The sequence below is a fragment of the Rutilus rutilus genome (assembly GCF_951802725.1).
Source record: "Rutilus rutilus genome assembly, chromosome: 13".
NCBI classification, from domain to species: Eukaryota; Metazoa; Chordata; class Actinopteri; order Cypriniformes; family Leuciscidae; genus Rutilus; species Rutilus rutilus.
Genome location: NC_140218.1, coordinates 6,584,249 through 6,608,388, shown reverse-complemented (window position 1 = coordinate 6,608,388; position 24,140 = coordinate 6,584,249). Strand labels below are relative to the sequence as shown.

Genomic DNA, 24,140 nt, shown 5'->3' with positions numbered 1-24,140 from the left:
GTGGAGCGACAGATCTCGACCTGTGGTTAGAAGCAGTTTCTAGTTTGTGGACTCAATAAATCCTGATCTTCAGCCAAATAAGCAAGCTGACATTCAGTACAATATCTATTTTTTATTTAGAATACATACAAATGTCATTTACGTCCTTTAGTTTGTCAAGAGACTTAAAGTGTCGTTTTTGAAGAGTGCGCATGTGCGAACGAGCTCTAGTGCGTGAGAACGAGTCTTTGATTGAATCTGGAAATAAAGGAAAACAACTGAGAAAAATTAGAAATAGTCCTCAGATGACATGTCAGTAATTTATAGCAAAACATCTAGCGTTAATTAGCCTGGCAAGCCAGACCTACATCAAGATGTTCTGGCAACACACCATTGGCACGGCTCAGTCTGAGGGGCGGATAAACGGTTGTCTCTCAGAATCCCAACTTTTGCCGTATCCAGTCGGCAAAACTCCGAACACATCTTCCTTAAGTGCCGTTCTTTGCTCTTTTCTCAAATAAAAACTTAACTCCAAGTCCTCCAGAGTCGCGGCCAAAGCCGATTCGAAAGACTGTTCGCCAGCAGCCGCCATTCTTTGTTTTCAAGTAGCAGGAAACCGTCGCAACTCTGTCGTCATTATGTTAAGCCCGCCCCGCCTACTCTATACACGACGTGATTGGCCTGACCTGAGTTTGGTTTTTGCAGCTCGAAAGTCAACGGAGAGTTGCTAGACCACACTGGCTGCAAAATACATTTCGCTGCCGCTATGGTGCGTCTAGATTTCTAGGCTAAGCGTTAATTCGATCTCAAACGGATTCATTAAAACTAGTTATTACTCCATCACCTGCATGACATCATTAACCAATGTGGTTGAACGACCAATTTGCGACGATACGGTTTCGAGAAACAGTCGTGGCGAGCTAGCTGATTTCTTCAATGATGAATCGTACGATAGTAGTTAAACAGCGAGTTATGGCGGTGTTCGGGAAACACACACGTTTAGTTCCTGTCTATATGAAGCTCAAAATTTTTTATTTTTATATTAGCTTTTATTTTTATATTTTCAGTTTATATATTAAAGACGACCTATTATGTCTTGATGTTGTGTTCAGGCTCTACTAGAGCAGGTTTTCCTGCTTGAATGTTGATTATTCTCCTCATATTCTCCATTGTTGCGGCTCCTCTCTTCCCAGTCTGTCAGTAACGCTCTGTTCACTTCCTGTCTCTATGAAGCCCCTCCTTCTGAAAAGCACACTGTGCTCTGATTGGTCGGCTGGAGCAGTGTGTTGTGATTGGTCGAGCGCTTCGAGTGTGTTTGGGAAATGTCCCGCCCCTTTCCATAACCGCCAGTTTAACACACTACTAACTAACTCAACCAGGCCCCGCCCCTTTATTCTGCGCATGAATTATTATAATGAGGAATATTGTGACGTGTTCGTTCCCGGAAGAAACTCAAGACTACAATGGAGGCGTTTCAGGAGTTCAGAAACACTGACTCTGATATATTTTCATGCTCAAACAGCAACATTACACACTAAAGAGAGATGAACGCTCCCACGAGTCTGAGCGAACGATATCTGGTTAGAAATGTTTGTTTAGGCTGTTGTTCAGTTGTGGATCTTACCCGAGGCTTTTGGACCCCATCCAGCTTTAGCCACATCACACAAGCATGTGTTTGTGGAGGATTAATGTTTAACGCTTCTATACCGAGACACCGGGAGAAACACAAAATCACAAGATCAGTTTCCCATGAGCCTCTCTGCTGAACGTCTGAGGTGTCTGTCGTGTCGCGGTGTTGCTGATCTCAGATCTGTCATGTTGTGGTTTGATAATGTCTCTCAGAGACTCAATAAAATGTGAATCTACACCATGAAATATGACACCATTATTATCAGAGACGATCTTCAGACCTGTAACGTAAAAAGTGATCAGTTGACTTAACTTAAGGTATTAAGTAAATAAACGTAATGCTTAATCAAAAAAATTAAGTAATGTGGAATTGTCAAGTTCACATAACTTAATTTTTTCAATTAAGCATTACGTTTATTTACTTAATCATTTTAAGGCAACGGGTTTACTGAAACATTTTAAGTAAGTGAACTGAACACTTTTTACTGATGACGCATGTTCAAATCTCTGTACTTTATTAACTTTTACGTTTAGTGTGTTTTAAAGCTGTTTAAACACTCATCTGATTCAGTGTTTGCACTGCAGAGGAATCCTCTCACTGACTGACCTGTGTGACCTCTGACCTCTGACCCCCACGGCTGCTTTCACTGGTCAGATTCAGGGACGGACTGTTGATCGTGTCCTCCATAGATCCGGATGTTTCCGTGTTTCAAACCATGTCTGTGTTTGTGGGCTGATGTTGAACATCTGGACTGATGTTCCTCTAATGTCTGTGTTTGTGGGCTGATGTTGAACATCTGGACTGATGTTCCTCTAATGTCTGTGTTTGTTCTGATCCTCTCACTCGAGAACGATTCAACTTCAGACGGTAATTCACATCAAACCACTAATATTAAATCAATACTATTATTTTTAAATTAAATATTCAATTACAATATTACATCAGTAACATTTCTTATTTTGTTTAATATTTCTATTTAGTAATAATAATAATAATTATTATTATTTTATAGTAATAATCACCAAATATTTTGCCAAATCACGCAGCTCTACAAGCACAGTAAACCTGCAAAAGCTTTTTTGTTATATTAAACTGCCATTATTAATATTTATTTTATTAATAAATACTTTTTCTTTTTTTTTTACAGTGAAGTATTATAAATAAATTTAGTAATATTTCTTATTTTGTTTATATTTTTTATTATTATGTTTATTATTATTATTATTATTATTAATTTAAATTAATTGATATTGATGTATAATCACCAAATATTTTGCCAAATTGTGCAGCCTTTTAAACAAGCACAGCAAACCTGCAAAGGCTTTTTTTGTAGTAGTAGTAGTGGTAGTAGTAAATACTCATTTTTGTATTTTACAGTGAATATTACAATAGTAATATTTCTTGTTTTGTTTAATATTTTTATTATTATTATTATTATTATTATTATTTTAAAATCTTATTATTATTATTATTATTATTATAATTTTACAATCATATTAATCTACAATCCCTACAGCCACAACAAACCTGGAGCTTTTTAAAACAATCTCATTTTAAATTGCAGTCGTGAGCCATATGAAATATGTAATTGAATATGCACTGTTCAGAATGTTCAGCATTCAAATGTCTGACTAACGTTGACATCATCATGTTTGCAAATTGTGATTGGCCTTCTTCCATGCATATATTTGCATAATGAAACAGTGTTTGGTTTTGTGTTCCTTTGCATCAATTTAACGATCTGTAGCTGTCATTTTCATGTGATGAGAAATAAAAACAGAAAACTTTATACATGAATCTTTTAATAATGCAAAATTGCAAATATATTTAAATCAGAAGTGTGTAATAATATGTGACCCCGGACCACAAAACAGTCATAAGGGTCAAATTTTTTTGGTAGGAAATTTACTAAATATCTTCATGGAACATGATCTTTACTTAATATCCTAATGATTTTTGGCATAAAAGAAAAATGGATAATTTTGACCCATACAATGTATTGTTGGCTATTGCCACAGATATACCCGTGCGACTCGACTCGAGGTTTTGTGATGCAGGATCACATATGTCCAAGAAATGCTATCAGGCTCAGTGTGACACAGATTTCTCCTCAGTAAGTGTTTGTGGAGAGAACATAAAGTGGGTCAGAACTCTGAGACGAAAGAAAGAAAGACAGAAAGAGCTCTTTCCAAGCGTCACCTGTTGTAATACACACACTCACACAGTGTGTCCGTGTCTCAGCTAAAGCGAGCGGGTCACGCTGTCAGAGAGATTAAAATAGCGCGGGCGTCTCGCTGATGTCTCACCACCTTCTCCTATTGTTCGGCTTGTTTTCATTTCATCTGAGCGAGGATCCGTTGGGCTCAGCCAATCAGGAGACGGTGTGTGTGAGAGGGATATGAATATGCATGAAATGCTAATTCCTGTTATATTTAAATGTGCTGGATGGCCTGTAGCATTGGCTCATGTTTCAGAGCTGTGTGTTTTAACAGGGACACTGAGCTGTGGTGTGTATGAAGCGCGAGAGCCTTCAGGGTGAGCAGAAACACTTCTGCACTCCCAGATAAACCAGTTCAGCTCTCACGCCCCAGTCCATGCTCTTATCATCAGCAAACACATGCGTCGGGAACTGCAGGACTCATTTATCTTTTAGTTTAATTATTATGCATTGATTTATTTATGCATTTATTGGTTTACGCATTTATTTAGTATTTTGTAGTGCCTCAGTTAACTATCTGAACTATTGCATCCTTTTCTGGATTCTCTGCATCATAGAAAGATTTACATATTTAATGATAGTTTTATGTGTTTTAGAAACAACTGAATCGATGATTTAAGATGATCTATGATCTATGTTTGTTCATTTTTTTCATTCATTCATTGTTGTTCTGAATATTTTCTAAATATTTCCAATCAGAGCAGAGTAGACCAATCACAACAGACTGGGTCATCTGACCAATCAGAGCAGAGTAGACCAATCAGAACAGACTGGGTCATCTGACCAGTCAGAGCAGAGTAGACCAATCACAACAGACTGGACCATCTGACCAATCAGAGCAGAGTAGACCAATCACAACAGACTGAGTCATCTGACCAATCAGAGCAGAGTAGACCAATCACAACAGACTGAGCCATCTGACCAGTCAGAGCAGAGTAGACCAATCAGAACAGACTGAGTCATCTGACCAATCAGAGCAGAGTAGACCAATCACAACAGACTGGACCATCTGACCAATCAGAGCAGAGTAGACCAATCACAACAGACTGAGTCATCTGACCAATCAGAGCAGAGTAGACCAATCACAACAGACTGGACCATCTGACCAATCAGAGCAGAGTAGACCAATCACAACAGACTGAGTCATCTGACTAATCAGAGCAGAGTAGACCAATCACAACAGACTGAGTCATCTGACCAATCAGAGCAGAGTAGACCAATCACAACAGACTGGACCATCTGACCAATCAGAGCAGAGTAGACCAATCACAACAGACTGGGCCATCTGACCAATCAGAGCAGAGTAGACCAATCACAACAGACCGGGCCATCTGACCAGTCAGAGCAGAGTAGACCAATCACAACAGACTGAGTCATCTGACCAATCAGAGCAGAGTAGACCAATCACAACAGACTGGACCATCTGACCAATCAGAGCAGAGTAGACCAATCACAACAGACCGGGCCATCTGACCAGTCAGAGCAGAGTAGACCAATCACAACAGACTGAGTCATCTGACCAATCAGAGCAGAGGAAGCTCTCAGAAAGGCGGGGTTTAGAAAGACTGAATCTTCAAGCTGTTTTTAAACTCCAGTAAAGAGCTGATGCTGCAGGGTAAATTATGAGAAAATGAAAGTGTTTTTTGACCTTGTGTGCATGTAAACCAATTATAGGAGACTCGGAACAAAATTAGGAACCTTTTAAATCTCTCGCTCTCCATTTCTCTCAAACAGCGTCGTTTATGTAAATGTATGTAAATCTAATATCTGTGTACATGTGCAGCAGATCCACAAATAGCTTTCAATACAGAATATATAACCGTCCTCTTCTCACGTCCCGTGTCCTGATGACTGTTGTGTGTTTGCATGTTTTTGCATGTGTTCCCTGTGTTTCGTCTGTCCTCGTTTCAACTTCCTGTTGTGTGTCGGTCTCTAACAGACTCCCGCTGGGCTGAGTTAGTCATTAATCAATGAAATCCTCATCTATTGTGTTATGAAGAAGTTTTCTGATGCTTTCTCGGTTGTTTTTGAAGCTTGACAGCCCAAGTGCTTATTTACTTTCATTACACAGAAACAAGCAGCAAGGACACCAGCGTTAGACCTTCATACATTCACCTGAAAACTTGTGCTTTTCCCGTAACAAAATGAACGTACGCTGTCACGACCACAGACAGAGAGGGAGAAGCAGGGGTCAGAGGTCACTGCCACTCACTCTCAGAATGAAGAGCAAAAAAAATCAAGACATCTGGAGTTGATTTTAATCAAAATGGTTGAAGGCTGATAAATACAATCAGTTTTAATTTGACATATTTGCTTATTACTTTTGACCAATAGGTGGCGCTGACACCAAATTGATCTGGTGTGTTCAGTGTTGGCTGACAATTATACACATAAAGTTTGGTGTCAGTGTGTCAAATCTTTCCTGAGATACAGCTTCAGATGCAGTTTGGCATTATGCCATCAAATTTGTTGATGCGGTAAATGAAAACGGTTTCGACTATCGCCACGAAAAAGTAGATTTTCAAAATGGCGGTTAGTATGGCAAAATAGGTATCTATTTTCTCGGCATGAGCCAAGGAATCTATTAAGACCAGTTTCATTACAACAGGCTAATTTAATCAAAAGTTATTGGCATTTTTAAAATCTCATTATACCTGTTGACCGCATGGTGGCGCTGTCTTGAAACTTTTTTGAGTAAATTCAACACGAGATGCATTTTCTTCACACACAATATGAGTTGCAATCTGACATGTTTTTCCACACCTTTTGATTGACAGGAGACAATATAGAATGAAAAAAAATAGCTTATTGCCTGATAAATCAGTGCATAAGAAATGTTTCTTCAGCATCAAATCATCATATGATAATGATTTCTGAAGGATCATGTGACACTGAAGACTGGAGTAATGATGCTGAAAATTCAGCTTTGATCACAGGAATAAATTACATTTTCACATAGAAAACAGTTATTTTAAATTGTAATAATAATATTTTACAATATTACTGTTTGTTTTGTATTTTTAATCAAAGAAATGGTGAGCAGAAGAGACTTCTTTTAAAAACATTTTATTTTTTTAAACGTACCGATCCCAAACTGTGTATATGTATTAAAAGATGTAGCAGTGTGTGATTTATTAATCAGGAATGTGCCGTCATCATCGTTTGCAGCTGTGATCAGTGTTTGTTTAACATACTGTATGCAAACACACATTTCTGAACACCTAACTGTGCTTTTGCTTGTTCTTCAGTGTTAGTGTCTGTAAGAGTTGTGTGAATCTAGAGCACTGAAGGATGCTGGGAGGATATAGAGACACTGAGAGTGTAAAATAGGCCAGAGAGAGAGTGTGTGTGTGTGTGTGTGTGTGTGTGTGTGTGTGTGTGTGTGTGTGTGTGTGTGTGTGTGTGTGTGTGTGTGTGTGTGTGTGTCGAGTCCTTTAGTTCTCCTCAACACACATTCACAGGGTCCAGAATGCCCGCCAACTGTATTGTGAGTGTAAATGTGCTCTGCTGAGTGTGTAACTGCGACACAGTTCCTCTCCATATGTTGGTAACCATATGCTAATCATTTATTAGAAATATGGCTTTAATTGAACTGTAAGAACAACAATGACGTGAGCAATGACGTCATCCATCAGCAGAAGTTTATCTAGATGAAGTCAACTAGCATTCAAAAATACAGTAAAAAATGTGAAATATTATTCCAATGTTAAACATCTGTTTTCTATGTGAATATACAGTAAAGTGTAGTTTATTCCTGTGATCATTTCAGCATCATTACTCCAGTCTTCAGAGTCACATGATCCTTCAGAAATCACTCTAATATGATGATTTGATGCTCAAGAAACATTTATGATTATTATCAATGTTGGAAACAGTTTCATATTGTTGTGGAAAGCGTCATGCATTTTATTTTCAGGATTCTTTGATGAATAGAGTTCAAAATAATCTTTGAAGCATCACAATAATAAAAAAAAAAAATTAACCCCAAACTTTTGAACTGTAGTGTATTATGTGAAATATTTCTCACAATAAGCAACAAAAAATGAAAATGAGTCTGACGCTTGCAGTTTGAGTGTCACTGACTTGCGGTTTGTTACACATATGTGGTGAAAAAAGCGCTAAATAATCCAAAAATGTGCTTTTTTAACTTTTTAATAATGCATAATCCAGTATTTCTGGCTGGGAGATGCTCTGGTTCAGCGTCTGATGTTGTGTTTTATTCTTCCTCTGTTGCAGGAGACGAATGAAATCGTGGCCATTAAGAAGTTCAAGGACAGTGAAGGTGAGTCTCCTGGGTCTGAAACGGCTCGTGTGATTCAGAACATCATTGATCTTCAGCTGAACTCGTTCACTCATCATCACATGAAAGACCACCAAACCATCCTGATGCAGCTCCTCATGAATATTAATGAGACGCGCTTATATTCAAATAATAATCTCAACATGTATTGATCTGAAGAACAAATGTATAGAATAGCATGTGTTCTATAAGCATTCTAATATATCAAAATAATAAACAGGTTTAACTTAAAGTTATGATTAGAAATGAATATGCATGTTTAAAAAAAAAGAAAAAAAAAAGTTGTGCATTAAAGTTACATAAACGCACATCTTTATCTTTGTGTTCGGTTCCAGTGTCACTTTCAGGATTATTATCGTTAGCTAATATCGAAACTAATTTAAAACATTTTTGTTAACTGAAATAAAGCTGTAATAAAATAAAATATTAATATTAGATGTGAGACTCGAACTAAGTGAACATTAGAAATGTTGCCTAACTTAAACTATTTTTTATATATATATACTATTAAATAGTAATATTAAAGAGGCAAAAAGGCACATAACATTTCTAAATATTAAACTACAATGAATTTGAAACTGAAAATATATTACTAACTGTAAATATCCATCCGTCCTTCCTTCTTTCTTTCCTTCCTTTCTTTCTTTCTTTCTTTCCTTTCTTTCTTTCTTTCTTTCTTTCTTTCTTTCTTTCTTTCTTTCTTTCTTTCTTTCTTTCTTTCTTTCTTTCCTTCCTTCCTTCCTTCCTTCCTTCCTTCCTTCTTCTTCTTTCTTTCTTTCTTTCTTTTTTCTTTCTTTCTTTCTTTCTTTCTTTCTTTCTTTCTTTCTTTCTTTCTTTCTTTCTTTCTTTCTTTCTTTCTTTCTTTCTTTTCTTTCTTTCTTTCTTTCTTTCTTTCTTTCTTTCTTTCTTTCTTTCTTTCTTTCTTTCTTTCTTTCCTTCCTTCTTTCCTTTCTTTCTTTCTTTCCTTCCTTCCTTCCTTCTTTCCTTTCTTTCTTTCTTCCTTTCCTTCCTTCCTTCCTTCCTTCCTTCCTTCCTTCCTTCCTTCCTTCCTTCCTTCCTTCCTTCCTTCCTTCCTTTCTTTCTTTCTTTCTTTCTTTCTTTCTTTCTTTCTTTCTTTCTTTCTTTCCTTCCTTCCTTCCTTCTTTCCTTTCTTTCTTTCTTCCTTCCTTCCTTCCTTCCTTCCTTCCTTCCTTCCTTCCTTCCTTCCTTCCTTTCTTTCTTTCTTTCTTTCTTTCTTCTTCTTTCTTTCTTTCTTTCTTTCTTTCTTTCTTTCTTCCTTCCTTCCTTCCTTCCTTCCTTCCTTCCTTCCTTTCTTTCTTTCTTTCTTTCTTTCTTTCTTTCTTTCTTTCTTTCTTTCTTTCTTTCTTTCTTTCTTTCTTTCTTTCTTTCTTTCTTTCTTTCTTTCTCCTAAAAGTTCAAATTCAAAATATTACTACAAAACTTGAATAGTATATAAATAATACTAAAACAACACTGTTACCTGTAAGAGTAATGTTACTTTGCTTTACAACTGATAACAAGTAACAAATACATTTATTTCCTTCTTTTTTTTTTTTTTTAAGTAACAAATGACTTTCTAGGTTGTGTTACTTGTTCTGGCTCTACTTCAGTTTGAATGAACAGAAACTAATGCATGAAAATCAATCCCAGGAGGCACTTGAGTAATTAGTTTTTAGAAAAATATAACAAGCTTTTATTCTTTCATGGCTTAGATTTTAAAACATGTGACAAGCAACGACACACCGACGCGCCGCGGCCACTGAGCCGTCATCAGGGTGTGTTACTGTGACTCACAAGTCTGATACTGGTTTGCTACTCCGCTAGGTTGCTCTTAGCTTTGCTGCTTTTGTGTTTTATGTGTTGTTATGCAGGAATTATTTTCTTATGATTTATCTGGTTGTTCTGTAAAGCACTTTGGTCAGCCTAGTGGCTGTTGTAAATGTGCTGTATAAATGAAGTGAAGTTGACCTTGGCTGTGTGTTCAGAGAATGAGGAGGTGAAGGAGACCACCATGCGTGAGCTGAAGATGCTCCGCACGCTGAAGCAGGAGAACATCGTGGAGCTGAAGGAGGCGTTTCGGCGGCGGGGGAAACTCTACCTGGTGTTCGAGTACGTGGAGAAGGTGAGACGAGACTCTGGAGACCTTCAGCCGTGCTCTTCTGATGGGGCTGGATAAATGGAGAGTTCACTTTAAAATGAAAATTAGCCCATGATTTACTCACCCTCAAGTCATCCTAGGTGTATATGACATTCTTCTTTCAGACGAATACTATCTGAGTTATATTAAAAAATGTCCTGGCTCTTCCAAGCTTTTCTTTTGCTGTACGCATCGATTTACACATGACGTAATGATGAACGCAGAAGCGCAGAGGAAAGAGCGAAACAAAACACCAGTCACGAATTAGAAGTCTAAAACGAGAATTTTTAAAGAGAAATGTCGTCGGAGCTTGAGTTTGTTGCCCAGCTAGTCATTTAGTCAATAAAGTTTTAAATATGGATATTTTTCTTACACGAACGCATCACTTCACTTCAGAAGGCCTTTATTAACCCCCCAGAGCAGTGTGGAGCACTTTAATGATGGACAGATGCACTTTTATGATGGACAGATGCACTTTATGATGGATAGATGCACTTTTATGATGGATAGATGCACTTTTATGATGGATAGATGCACTTTTATCATGGATAGATGCACTTTTAAGATGGATAGATGCACTTTTATCATGGATAGATGCACTTTTATGATGGACAGATGCACTTTTATCATGGATGGATGCACTTTTATCATGGATGGATGCACTTTTATGATGGATAGATGCACTTTTATGATGGATAGATGCACTTTTATCATGGATAGATGCACTTTTATGATGGATAGATGCACTTTTATGATGGATAGATGCACTTTTATCATGGATAGATGCACTTTTATGATAGATAGATGCACTTTTACTTTTACTTTTTTTTATTTTAATTTTTGGGTGGACTATACCTTTAAGATGTGTGTGTGTGTGTGTGTGTGTGTGTGTGTGTGTGTGTGTGTGTGTGTTGCAGAACATGCTGGAGCTGCTGGAGGACATGCCGAACGGAGCTGCGCCTGACAAGGTCCGGACGTACATCTACCAGCTGATCAAAGCCATTCACTGGTGCCATAAGAACGACATCGTTCACAGAGGTGCGACACCCCTGGAATAAAGTCAATTATGTTTAAAAAAAAGAATTTTATAATATCATTTCATTTTATTCTTCACCCACAGAGGTTTGAGACCACCTGTAATAAAAATGTTTTTTTATAAATGTTTTTTGTCTGTCTCTCTTTCTAGATATCAAGCCGGAGAATCTCCTCATCAGCTCTGATGACGTGCTCAAGCTGTGCGACTTCGGTGAGTTTCTGCGGTCATGTGATCGTGAAGCACCAATCATTGTCTGATGCGCATCACAGGACTGTGTGCATTGGCCACACCCACACTCTATGCAAATCAATATGGGTGGGGTGAATCCTGATTAGCATTCTGTCCCGTATCAGACTTATGTATGGTGTGTGTGTGTGTGTGTGTGTGTTTGACTCAGTGAGACAACAGCAGATCGTCTGTCTCTCACTCCAGACTCGCTGAGAGACGCTCAGGCTGTTCTCCATTCTGGACATGCTCTCATTGTTTTATTGGGAAAAGTAGCCGAACACACACCCACACACACACACATGTTCTGTGCTGCTATAAATCATCACGTATGACAGAAAGATCACCAATAACATCTCTTTCATGTCTCTCCTGTGCTCAGATTTGCTCCAAAGTCTGCAAAAGTCAGGGATCTTAAAGGATTAGTTCACTTTCAAAAAGTTTTTGCTGATAATTTACTCACCCCGATGTCATCCGAGATATCCATGTCTTTCTTTCTTCAGTCCAAAAGAACATTCCAGGTTTTTTCTACACAGAATGGACTTCAATGGCACCCAACTATCCCAATGTTCAAAGAAGGTTCAAATGTCCGTCTCAATGCAGCTTCAAAGTCTCGACACGATCCCAGTCGAGAAATAAGAGTCTTATCTGGCGAAACGATCGGCCATTTTCTATAAAAGAAAAATATATATATACTTTTTAACCACAAATGCCCGTCTTGTACCATTTCTGAGGTGCGCCACGTATTACGTCATCACGTTGGAAAGGTCACGATAAAAATTAATAATAATAATAAATTAAAACAAAGATGTCGGACGATTTTGAAGTTGAAGGAGAAAATGAGATGACATTTTTCGCCCTATCTTTCTGAACCGGAGAACACAGACAAATAACTTAGATAGATGACGTGACGCGTGACCTTTCCAACGTGATGACGCAATGTGTGGCACACGAGCATTTGTGGTGAAAAAGTATATATATTTAAATCGTCCGACATCTTTGTTTTAATATTAATTAATTAATATTAATAATTAATATTGCCATTGAAGTCCATTCTGTGTAGAAAAATCCTGGAATGTTTTCCTCAAAAACCTTAATTTCTTTTCAACTGAAGAAGGAAAGACATGGATATCTTGGATGACATCAGGGATGAGTAAATTATCAGCACATTTTTTTTGAAAGTGAACTAATCCTTTAATATGAACTCAAATATTTCTCATTAAATGATCTGAGCTGCGAAGCATGTTAGATGGAAAAAATGAAGGGAAACATTAGAAATGTTGAAGCACTAAAGTAGTTAACTGTAAAAAAAAAAAAGTCAGGCGAGTCACCTGAGAAGCTGTAACTGTGATGCGGATATGCTAATCAGGGTTTCCTCCAATCAGACGCTCTCTGAGATCTTGTGGTTCCTCTGGCAGGTTTTGCGCGGGATCTTTCTGAAGGAACCGATGCGAACTACACTGAGTATGTGGCGACCCGATGGTACCGCTCACCAGAACTGCTGCTGGGGTGAGTGTGTGTCCAACCACACACACGCACACACACACACACACACACTGCCACAGGGGAACTGAGTGTGTCGTGACGTGTCCTTCTTCAGGTTAAGTGATATTCATGAAATAAAAAATCAGTTTGCCATCAGTTATCAGAAGATGAAAGCGATGTCTTTGTCGTAGGATCCGTTCAACATTTAAGGGAATTTCCCATGACTGGCGTCTATGAATCAGAAAGAGCTTTACTGCCATCTGTGTTTACACACACGAGGAATTGGTCTTTGTCTGTGAAGTGAAACATCCTCTTCAGCTTCAGCCGAATGTCTCGCTGAGTGTCGATTGATCTTTGTGAAGTCCCGCTCAAACTTCAACATCAATTTCATTTCCATGAATGAATCAGCATTTTTCGTCCAGTCAGATTTGAGAATCGAAACTATTATACAAATAATTATAGTCCAGCGTGTTTATTTGTATAGCATTATAATAATAAACGGGGCTTTCGCACCGCAGGAACTAGGAACCAGTTTAGCTCTAGGAACTCCTTTTGGAGGAACTGATTTACTCGTACTTCAGAGTCGGTCTAAACCAGCGCTATAGGAGCTATCAGTGACGTTAGTGTTCGCTGATTGGCTGAACGCACGCGAAACACCAGCACCCGCCATTTAAAAAAAAGCTGTCTACACACACAGATTATAGCCTATATATTTACTCCAGACACTAACTCTACGAACATGGAAAACAGGGATAGATGAGCCTCTCAACCTTTACTCTGAGGAGAAACTCCAACGTGACTTTGAGGAGACCAAGAGAAACATGATTATGTATTTCAGCTCAGCAACACTGGACATCAAACACACGGCATACGCTAATAACTCTTCATATAAAGTCTTTCTATGTGTAACAGTTCTATCTAATCACGTATCAGACAGGACTGTTTGACAGATCGTAAACTAATGAACATGGAGAATGCGAGCACTGTGTGTTCAGGCTCTGGTTCTCAGCGCCGTCAAAATAAAAGTCAACAACAAGCGCGGCTTACGTCACGGAGTGAATGCAACCAGGAAAACGTTCCTAGAGGAACCACTAGATCCTAAAACTACCCGGTGCGAAAGCCTCTAATTAAATGGCGATAATATCACACATCGTATCACAGGGGAAACTCTAATTCTGACTCTCTCTGTGCATGTGTGTGTGTGTGCGTGTCAGGGCGCCGTACGGGAAGGCGGTGGACATGTGGTCAGTGGGGTGTATTCTGGGCGAGCTGAGCGACGGTCAGCCCTTGTTTCCGGGTGAGAGTGAGATTGACCAGCTCTTCACCATCCAGAAGGTCCTGGGACCCCTGCCGCCCGAACAGATGAAGCTCTTCTACAGCAACCCACGGTTCCACGGGCTACGGGTCAGTCTGTCTCACACACACACACACACACACACACACACACACACACACACACACACACACACACACACACACACACACACACACACACACACACACACACACACACACACGACTCTCTTAAAGGAGTAGTTCACTTTGAAATGAAAATTAGCCCATGATTTACTCTCCCTCAAGTCATCCTAGTTGTATATGACATTCTTCTTTCAGACGAATACAATCTGAGTTATATTATAAGTCCACTTAAGTCTAAAGCGCAACTTATGACGCCAGAAGTAGCGTAGTGTGTCATGGCGTAGCGTAAATATCAGCAGGATGTTGCATTACTCACATAAGTTGCACTTCACTTCAGAAGGCCTTTATTAACCCCCCAGAGCAGTGTGGAGCACTTTCATGATGGATAGATGCACTTTTATGATGGGTAGATGCACTTTTATGATGGATAGATGCACTTTAATGATGCATAGATAGATGCACTTTTATGATGGATAGATGCACTTTTATGATGGATAGATGCACTTTTATGATGAATAGATGCACTTTTATGATGAATAGATGCACTTTTATCATGGATAGATGCACTTTTATCATGGATAGATGCACTTTTATGATGGATAGATGCACTTTTATGATGGATAGATGCACTTTTATGATGGATAGATGCACTTTTATGATGGATAGATGCACTTTTATGATGAATAGATGCACTTTTATCATGGATAGATGCACTTTTATGATGGATAGATGCACTTTTATCATGGATAGATGTACTTTTATCATGGATAGATGCACTTTTATGATGGATAGATGCACTTTTATGATGGATAGATGCACTTTTATGATGGACAGATGCACTTTTATGATGGATAGATGCACTTTTATGATGAATAGATGCACTTTTATCATGGATAGATGCACTTTTATGATGGATAGATGCACTTTTATCATGGATAGATGCACTTTTATGATGGATAGATGCACTTTTATGATGGACAGATGCACTTTTATGATGGATAGATGCACTTTAATGATGGATAGATGCACTTTTATCATGGATAGATGCACTTTTATGATGGATAGATGCACTTTTATGATGGATAGATGCACTTTTATGATGGATAGATGCACTTTTATGATGGATAGATGCACTTTTATGATGGATAGATGCACTTTTATCATGGATAGATGCACTTTTATGATGGATAGATGCACTTTTATAATGGATAGATACAGTTTTATCATGGATAGATGTACTTTTATCATGGATAGATGCACTTTTATCATGGATAGATGCACTTTTATGATGGATAGATACACTTTTATGATGGATAGATGCACTTTTATGAGGGATAGATGCACTTTTATGATGGATAGATACACTTTTATCATGGATAGATGCACTTTTATGATGGATAGATGCACTTTTATGATGGATAGATGCACTTTTATGAGGGATAGATGCACTTTTATGATGGATAGATGCACTTTTATGATGGATAGATACACTTTTATCATGGATAGATGCACTTTTATGATGGATAGATGCACTTTTATCATGGATAGATGCACTTTTATGATGGATAGATGCACTTTTATGATGGATAGATGCACTTTTATGATGCATGGATAGATGCACTTTTATGATGGATAGATGCACTTTTATCATGGATAGATGCACTTTTATCATGGATAGATGCACTTTTATGATGGATGGATGCACTTTAATGATGGATGGCTGCACTTTTATGGACTTCAAAACAGAAACAGCCATTCACTGCCATTATAAAGCTTGGAAGAACCAGGAAATTTTTTAATATAACTCTGATTGTATTCGTCTGAAAGAAGAATGTCATATACACCTAGGATGACTTGAGGGAGAGTAAATCATGGGCTAATTTCCATTTTAAAATGAACTACTCCTTTAACATGCATTCCTGCTCTCTCTGTGAGTGATTCAGCAGTGCATGTTATTTTATAAGATATTGATACTCTTCTGTGTGTAGTTTCCCTCAGTGAGCCATCCACAGACGCTGGAGAGACGATACCTCGGGATCATCAGTCCAGTGATGCTCGACCTCATGAAGGTAAGAGAGGAGTGTGTTCAGTGAGACACACACACACACACACACACACACACACACACACACACACACACACACACACACACACACACACACACACACATTCATACACACTCTCTGTCTCTCACACACACACACACACACACACACACACACAGACAATAATAAAGACAATATTTAAGATATTGTTTGATAAGTGAGATCTCTGATTGCAGTCCTTGAAAACCAAAAAAGTAGTGCTTGTTTGTTTGTTTGTGTGTGTGTGTGTGTGTGTGTGTGTGTGTGTGTGTGTGTGTGTGTGTGTGTGTGTGTGTGTGTGTGTGTGTGTGTGTGTGTGTGTCTATATGCTTGTGTGTGTGTGTGTGTGTGTGTGTGTGTGTGTGTGTGTTCATCACATGTGATGGTAATATGTAATATGAATAAACAGAGAGAGATTAGTCACAGTTTTTCTGCCTCTAACCTTCACGTTCCAACCCTGTGTGAAATATGAAATAATCTAAATAACTAATGACTGTTTTTGTGTTTGTCATCCGTCCCCCTCACACAAATCTTGTGTCTTCTGTTCACCTGTGATGCAGGTTTGTCATTATCGTGTGTGTGTGACTAATGGCGGTTCATTCACCTCACACACTCGTTTACTGGGGTTTCCGTTCGCTCGCACTTCATTTGTGTTAAGCTGACGATTGAATCCGCTGATAAAGCTTACAAACCACACTTCACTGGTGTTTTCAGTTCCTGTTAGGGCATCAAGAGACACACAGATACTCAACATGGTGCGTGTGTGTTAGCGAATGAGTGTGACTCACGTAGCTCCGTCGCTTCATTAGGTGAAAATGACATTTCATCACTGCGAAAATTGTGCGCTAATTATATTTTCATCACAGTGATTTCCTTGTTTCTGCAGATGAATCCTGCAGATAATAATCCTGATTTTGTTGTCATTAAACTCTCCTCTTGAAAACTTCAACACGGAGGCTTGTTCTGTCATGTCATTTTATTAAAGGATGAGTCATGCGTAAAACAAATATCTTCAACAAATGAGGTTTAGGACATTGTGGTAATAATGCTAGCGGTGTTCTTGTGTGATGGGCTTGTTGAAGCTTGTTTCCTCTGGAGGATATTAATAGATGTTTGTTGGGTGATATATATATATATATATATATATATATATATATACATACACATCTTTTAGCGTGTTTTTAGAACCATGTTTTTTTGCATCATGACATGGAATAGAAACAAATGTTTTTCTCATTACTATAATGTGATACATTTAATTTGTATGTTGATTTAATCAAAATGATTATTTTGCAATATTTTTATCCATAATACAAATATATATATATTTGAAGAGTTCAGATGCAAAAGCCTCTAAGTGCCATCTGAAATTTTCTTCTAGAATGATCATTTTTATCAAGCTCGTATATTTCAGTTCAATAATTTCACTTAAATGGCAATGCAGATTACCTATTAATTGTCATTTAAGTGAAATTACTTAAGTTAAATATACAAGCTTTATAAAAATGATCATTCTAGAAGAAAATTTCAGATGGCACTTAGAGGCTTTTGCATCTGAACTCTTCAAATATATATATATATATATATTTACTGTATTAGAATAATGAGAAAAACACTTGAGAATAATGACCTCAAAGAAAACAACTCAGAAGAAAATTTACTAAGAAAAATATCCAAATGCATAAAATATGCTATTTTTTAAATATTTGTTTTTAATCTTTGTGACCTTGTTTTCATGTTTATTTATTTATATACAAAATATATATTTTATGTATCTATATATGTATATATAATAAAACCCTACATTTTATTACCGAAAGGCAAACAAATCTTTCTCATTAATAATGTAACAATATATATATTTATGTAATTATTTGTATTTTGAGTATTTTTATCTCATGTAGCAGTGGTCGTTGTGCCTTTAGTTAAATTTGTTAATTTCAATTCTATTCACATTTATTTGTGTAGCGCTTTTCACATCGTTTCAAAGCAGCTTTAAGTAAATGCATGAGTCCACATTGCAATTTTATTTAATTTCTATTACAATTTAAGTGTATTTATATTACATTTTGATAATAATTGATAATAATTGTAATATATAAATGTTTGTTTACATTCTACAATATAATACAAAAAAGTATAGTAAAATATTGCAAGTAAAAATGTTCCAATGCATTTTTTATGCACATTCAATGCTCAACTATAATGTGCTTAGTTTTCATGAAAATAATGTAAAAGAAAGAAAAGCCTGGACTTCCTCTTGTTAAATTTAGATTATCCCTGTGAGAGATCTACCATTGTGGCTTTCTACTTCCAGAACCTGTTGTTGTTGTACCCGAACGAGCGCTATCTGACAGAACAGAGTCTGAACCATCACGCCTTCCAGACTCAGCGCCTGACGGAGCGTCCCGGCCCGCTCACACCCACACCCATCCGCTCCTCCAAGAGGAAACCCCTTCTGGACAACAGCGCCCCCAGCAGGTCAGGAGGACTCAATCAATCATACTGGGAAGAGTGGAACTCTAACATACTTACTGACTGTGTACACAAGCTAATTATGTGGTTAAGCATGCAATATTTTGAAAGAGTAGTATGCTATCCTATTTCCTATCCTGCTTCAATTTTCATCTTGAAAATAGTTATTTTGCATTTTTAAACCATTTTTGTGAAGCTTTTGGCAGCAAGATCAAATAACAAGTCTTATTTCATTTAGATTCGTCATACTGCAAATCAAGGTCACATCAAATTAAATGGAAAGTCAATTTGAATGCAGTGCATTATGGAATACAGAACATTACACAGTGTGCTCTGGTCGTAATCTGCACATTTTTGCTACGTTTAGTAGGTCATCCGGTATTCCACGCATGGAAATACTGTGGGCCAAATGTTCAATATTGGGAGGAGAGCTTGACATTAACACAGTTATGTTCAGTTAATTGAATGTAAAGAAAGAAAAGAAAACGTATGTGTAACAGTAAATTAGTTCTGTGCATTTAGTCTTAAAGTGACAGCAGCCTAATATTCCTGCTGCCAAATTCTGAGATAATATTAAATATATCTATATGGCAGTTTTCCCCATGGTATCAATGTCATAATTGTGGCCAGTGAAAATGAAAACTTTGGAAAACCACTAGCCACAGTGGCTGCTGAGCAAAAAAGTTAATGTCAAGCCCTGATTGGGAGTAAATAAAACTAGGGGAAAAAATGGATTTGGGATTCTTTTTTAATAGGCTAAGCAGCAAAAAAGCACTTTTCCTCAAACATTAGGTGTTCAGTCCACTTGAGCCATCAATCTGATTATAAACTGAATATCTGTGTGCATGTAAGCTTAGCTAGTGTTGCTTACAGTCACTCAAGTTTGCATGCTTTAATTTTTTTTATGGGTTTTTAGGGGTCACGTTGTCAAGAGTTCAAGTCACCATCGCTCAAACAGTCGTGACTGCTCCAGTCTGCCCCGTCATGGGCACGAAGACCTCCACCCTCCCAGCTCCGAGACGTTCCTGAACGGGTCGGTCCAGTCTGCCAACAGCCTGAGCCCAGTCATGCACCCTAAATCCTTCCAGCCGCTCAACCGCTCGGCGTCGTGCGGGAAAGACCTCCAGCATGCTAAAGAGGCCAAATCAAAATCGGGCGATTTTGACTTCGGCAAACCAGCAGACGGTCCCGGCGCCAAATACCTGAAATCGAACACGCCCCGTTCCCAGAACCGTCATTCCTTTGTGGAGGGCAAGACCGGCACGCTCACGGGCGACCGGGAGAAACAGAGCCGCCACGGATATGGCGAATCGAACGCGTCGTCATCCTCTGCCGGAAAGGGATCATCCTCATACCTGAGTTTGTCTAAGAGTCACGGAGTGCTTAGTGACGCCAAATCCGTGAATAACCTCAGCGATATGCGACTACACCCGGACGACCCATCCGGATCGCCCCGCTACTTCCCCAGCAGCTGCTTGGATCTTAACATGAACCTGAACTTGGCGGCTCCGGGAAGCCCGTCAATGCAACACGGGGGACACAGTCCCGCTGTGGGACGTCGAAGCAAACTGGAACGGGATGGAAGCACGGTTGAGCCGTCCAGCCGGCGCTCCTCGTCACGGCAAAAGAGCGACGGGAACCCTGTGGATCCGCTCGACCCCGGAGCGGGACTGTCTCTTTCGGCTCCGCAGGAGTTCCCCTATGGCGTGGGCTACACCAGCCCGTTCTCCTCGCAGCAGCGCCCGCACAGGCACTCGATGTACGTGAGGAGGGAACGTGGGCGTCCCCATGGGGGCGAGGCGGGCGGATTGGTGGTGGGACAGGGGATGCCCAACAGGGCCAGTAGTTTACAGCTACTGACCCCTCAGCTACAGCACCGGACCCTGCCGAGACACATGGGCAGCGCCGTGTCACGGGACGCAGGATTAGACGACATTAGGGTCAGTCCATACCTCTTTTATTCAAAGGGATAGTTCAACCAAAAATGGAAATTAGCCCATGATTTACTCTCCCTCAAGTCATCCTAGGTGTATATGACATTCTTCTTTCAGACGAATACAATTGGACTTCTATTAAAAAATGTCCTGGCTCTTCCAAGCTTTATAATGGCAGTGAATGGCTGTTTCTGTTTTGGTGTCCATAAAAGTACATCTGTCCATCATAAAAGTGCATCCATCATGATAAAAGTACATCTATCGATCATAAAAGTGAATCTATCCATCATAAAAGCGCATCCATCATGATAAAAGTGCATCTATCCATCATAAAAGCGCATCCATCCATGATAAAAGTGCATCTATCCATCATAAAAGTGCATCTATCATGATAAAAGTGAATCTATCCATCATAAAAGTGCATCTATCCATCATAAAAGCGCATCCATCATGATAAAAGTGTCTATCCATCATAAAAGTGCATCTATCCATCAGAAAAGTGCATCTATTCATCATAAAAGTGCATCTATCCATCATAAAAGTGCATCTGTCCATCATAAAAGTGCATCCATCCATGATAAAAGTGAATCTATCCATCATAAAAGTGCATCTATCCATCATAAAAGTGCATCTGGCCATCATAAAAGTGCATCTATCCATCATAAAAGTGCATCCATCCATGATAAAAGTGCATCTGTTCATCATAAAAGTGCATCCATCCATGATAAAAGTGAATCTATCCATCATAAAAGTGCATCTGTCCATCATAAAAGTGCATCCATCCATGATAAAAGTGCATCTATCTATCATAAAAGTGCATCCATCCATGATAAAAGTGAATCTATCCATCATAAAAGTGCATCTGGCCATCATAAAAGTGCATCTGTCCATCATAAAAGTGCATCCATCCATGATAAAAGTGCATCTATCCATCATAAAAGTGCATCCATCCATGATAAAAGTTAATCTATCCATCATAAAAGTGCATCTATTCATCATAAAAGTGCATCTATCCATCATAAAAGTGCTCCACACTGCTCTGGGGGGTTAATAAAGGCCTTCTGAAGCGAAGCGATGAGTTTGTGTGAGAAAAATGTCCATATTTAACACGTTACAAAGTAAAATTCTAGCTTTTATGATGGATAGATGGACTTCAAAACAGAAACAGCCATTCACTGCCATTATAAAGCTTGGAAGAGTCAGGACATTTTTTTAATATAACCCTGATTGTATTCGTCTGAAAGAAGAAATTCATATACACCTAGGATGACTTGAGAGTGAGTAATTTTCATTTTTGTGTGAACTATCCCTTTAAGTGTTTTGCCTGCTTTCTGAGGCCTGTCAACATTTGTGAGATGTGTAGAGTGGGTTCAGTGCTGGGTCTGGATCAGGTTGATGCCCATTCCTGGTCTTAAGGGGGTCTCACACCGGACGCGCACTTTCTCAGTTTATGGCCAGCAATATTATGTTTAAGGACATTATGAAATTAAGATGTTATTGTTATGTTATGACTGTCCTGTACAATTAAATCCAATCATGGCTGAGTCTGCAGTCTGAACACGTTACCTCAGAGCGTCCGTTAACTGAATGAATAGAGAATCTCTCCTGAAAATCCGACAACATCAGCAGTTTTCATCCACGCAGATGATTTCTGTAAAGGAATGTAGAACTAAATGCATCTTGCAGCACAGGGTGAAGTCAGTATATACATTAACGACGATATGAGACAAATATAATGTAAATTTTATATAAAACTATGTAAATGGTGCTTGAATGGTGCTGTCGGTGTGTGTATACTCACTCACAGAAAACAAGGTGTTAGAACTGTAAGACGTGGCGCTGCGCTCTCGCCTGGTGTGCGACACCCTTCAGACGCGTGACCTGTAAATATTACACATCTGTTCCAAAGCTTCTAGAGCTTCCCCAGTGTTTACTGTACAGCTTCTAGAGCAACATCCTAACCGAGGCGGAGCAAAATTCAGAATTAAAGAATCTTCATCCTTTCAGTTCATCAGTGCTTCAGTTGACCATCTATCTATCTATCTATCTATCTATCTATCTATCTATCTATCTATCTATCTATCTATCTATCTATCTATCTATCTATCTATCTATCTATCTATCTATCTATCTATCTATCTATCTGTTGTCTATCTATCTATCTATCTGTTGTCTATCTATCTATCTATCTATCCATCCATCCATCTGTCTATCTGTTGTCTATCTATCTATCTATCTATCTATCTATCTATCTATCTATCTATCTATCTATCTATCTATCTATCTATCTATCTATCTATCTATCTATCTGTTGTCTATCTATCTATCTATCTGTTGTCTATCTATCTATCTATCTATCTATCTATCTATCTATCTGTTGTCTATCTATCTATCTATCTGTTGTCTATCTATATCAATCTATCTATCCATCTATCTGTCTATCTGTTGTCTATCTATCTATCTATCTGTTGTCTATCTATCTATCTATCTATCTATCTGTTGTCTATCTATCTATCTCTATCTATCTATCTATCTATCTATCTATCCATCTATCTGTCTATCTGTTGTCTATCTATCTATCTATCTATCTATCTGTTGTCTATCTATCTATCCATCTATCTGTCTATCTGTTGTCTATCTATCCATCTATCTGTCTATCTGTTGTCTATCTATCTATCTATCTGTTGTCTATCTATCTATCTATCTATCTATCTATCTATCTATCTATCTATCTATCCATCTATCTGTCTATCTGTTGTCTATCTATCTATCCATCTATCTGTCTATCTATCTATCTATCTATCTATCTATCTATCTATCTATCTATCTGTTGTCTGTCTATCTATCTATCCATCTATCTGTCTATCTGTTGTCTATCTATCTATCCGTCTATCTATCTATCTATCTATCTATCTATCTATCTATCTATCTATCTATCTATCTATCTATCTATCTATCTATCTGTCTATCTGTCTATCTATCTATCTATCCATCTATCTGTCTATCTGTTGTCTATCTATCTATCTATCTATCTATCTATCTATCTATCTATCTATCTATCTGTTGTCTATCTATCTATCTATCTGTTGTCTATCTATCTATCTATCTGTCTATCCATTTATCTGTCTATCTATCTATCTATCCATCTATCTGTCTATCTGTTGTCTATCTATATATCTATCTATCTATCTGTTGTCTATCTATATATCTATCTGTTG

General features: G+C 38.2%; 1 protein-coding gene across 3 annotated transcripts in view; it reads left to right on the top strand.

Moving 5' to 3' along the window:
* The window catches only part of LOC311302608 (cyclin-dependent kinase-like 5), a 71,141-nt gene that overhangs the window by 26,473 nt on the left and 20,528 nt on the right, over positions 1 to 24,140 (top strand). For all 3 annotated transcript variants that reach the window (XM_084428588.1, XM_084428589.1, XM_084428587.1), the window contains exons 4-12: positions 8,064 to 8,109; positions 10,113 to 10,249; positions 11,182 to 11,302; positions 11,451 to 11,510; positions 12,944 to 13,034; positions 14,225 to 14,414; positions 16,418 to 16,498; positions 18,831 to 18,994; positions 19,905 to 20,928. In XM_084428588.1, the coding sequence (XP_084284714.1) occupies positions 8,064 to 8,109; positions 10,113 to 10,249; positions 11,182 to 11,302; positions 11,451 to 11,510; positions 12,944 to 13,034; positions 14,225 to 14,414; positions 16,418 to 16,498; positions 18,831 to 18,994; positions 19,905 to 20,928 (1,914 nt within the window). The remainder of the gene's footprint in view (positions 1 to 8,063; positions 8,110 to 10,112; positions 10,250 to 11,181; positions 11,303 to 11,450; positions 11,511 to 12,943; positions 13,035 to 14,224; positions 14,415 to 16,417; positions 16,499 to 18,830; positions 18,995 to 19,904; positions 20,929 to 24,140) is intronic.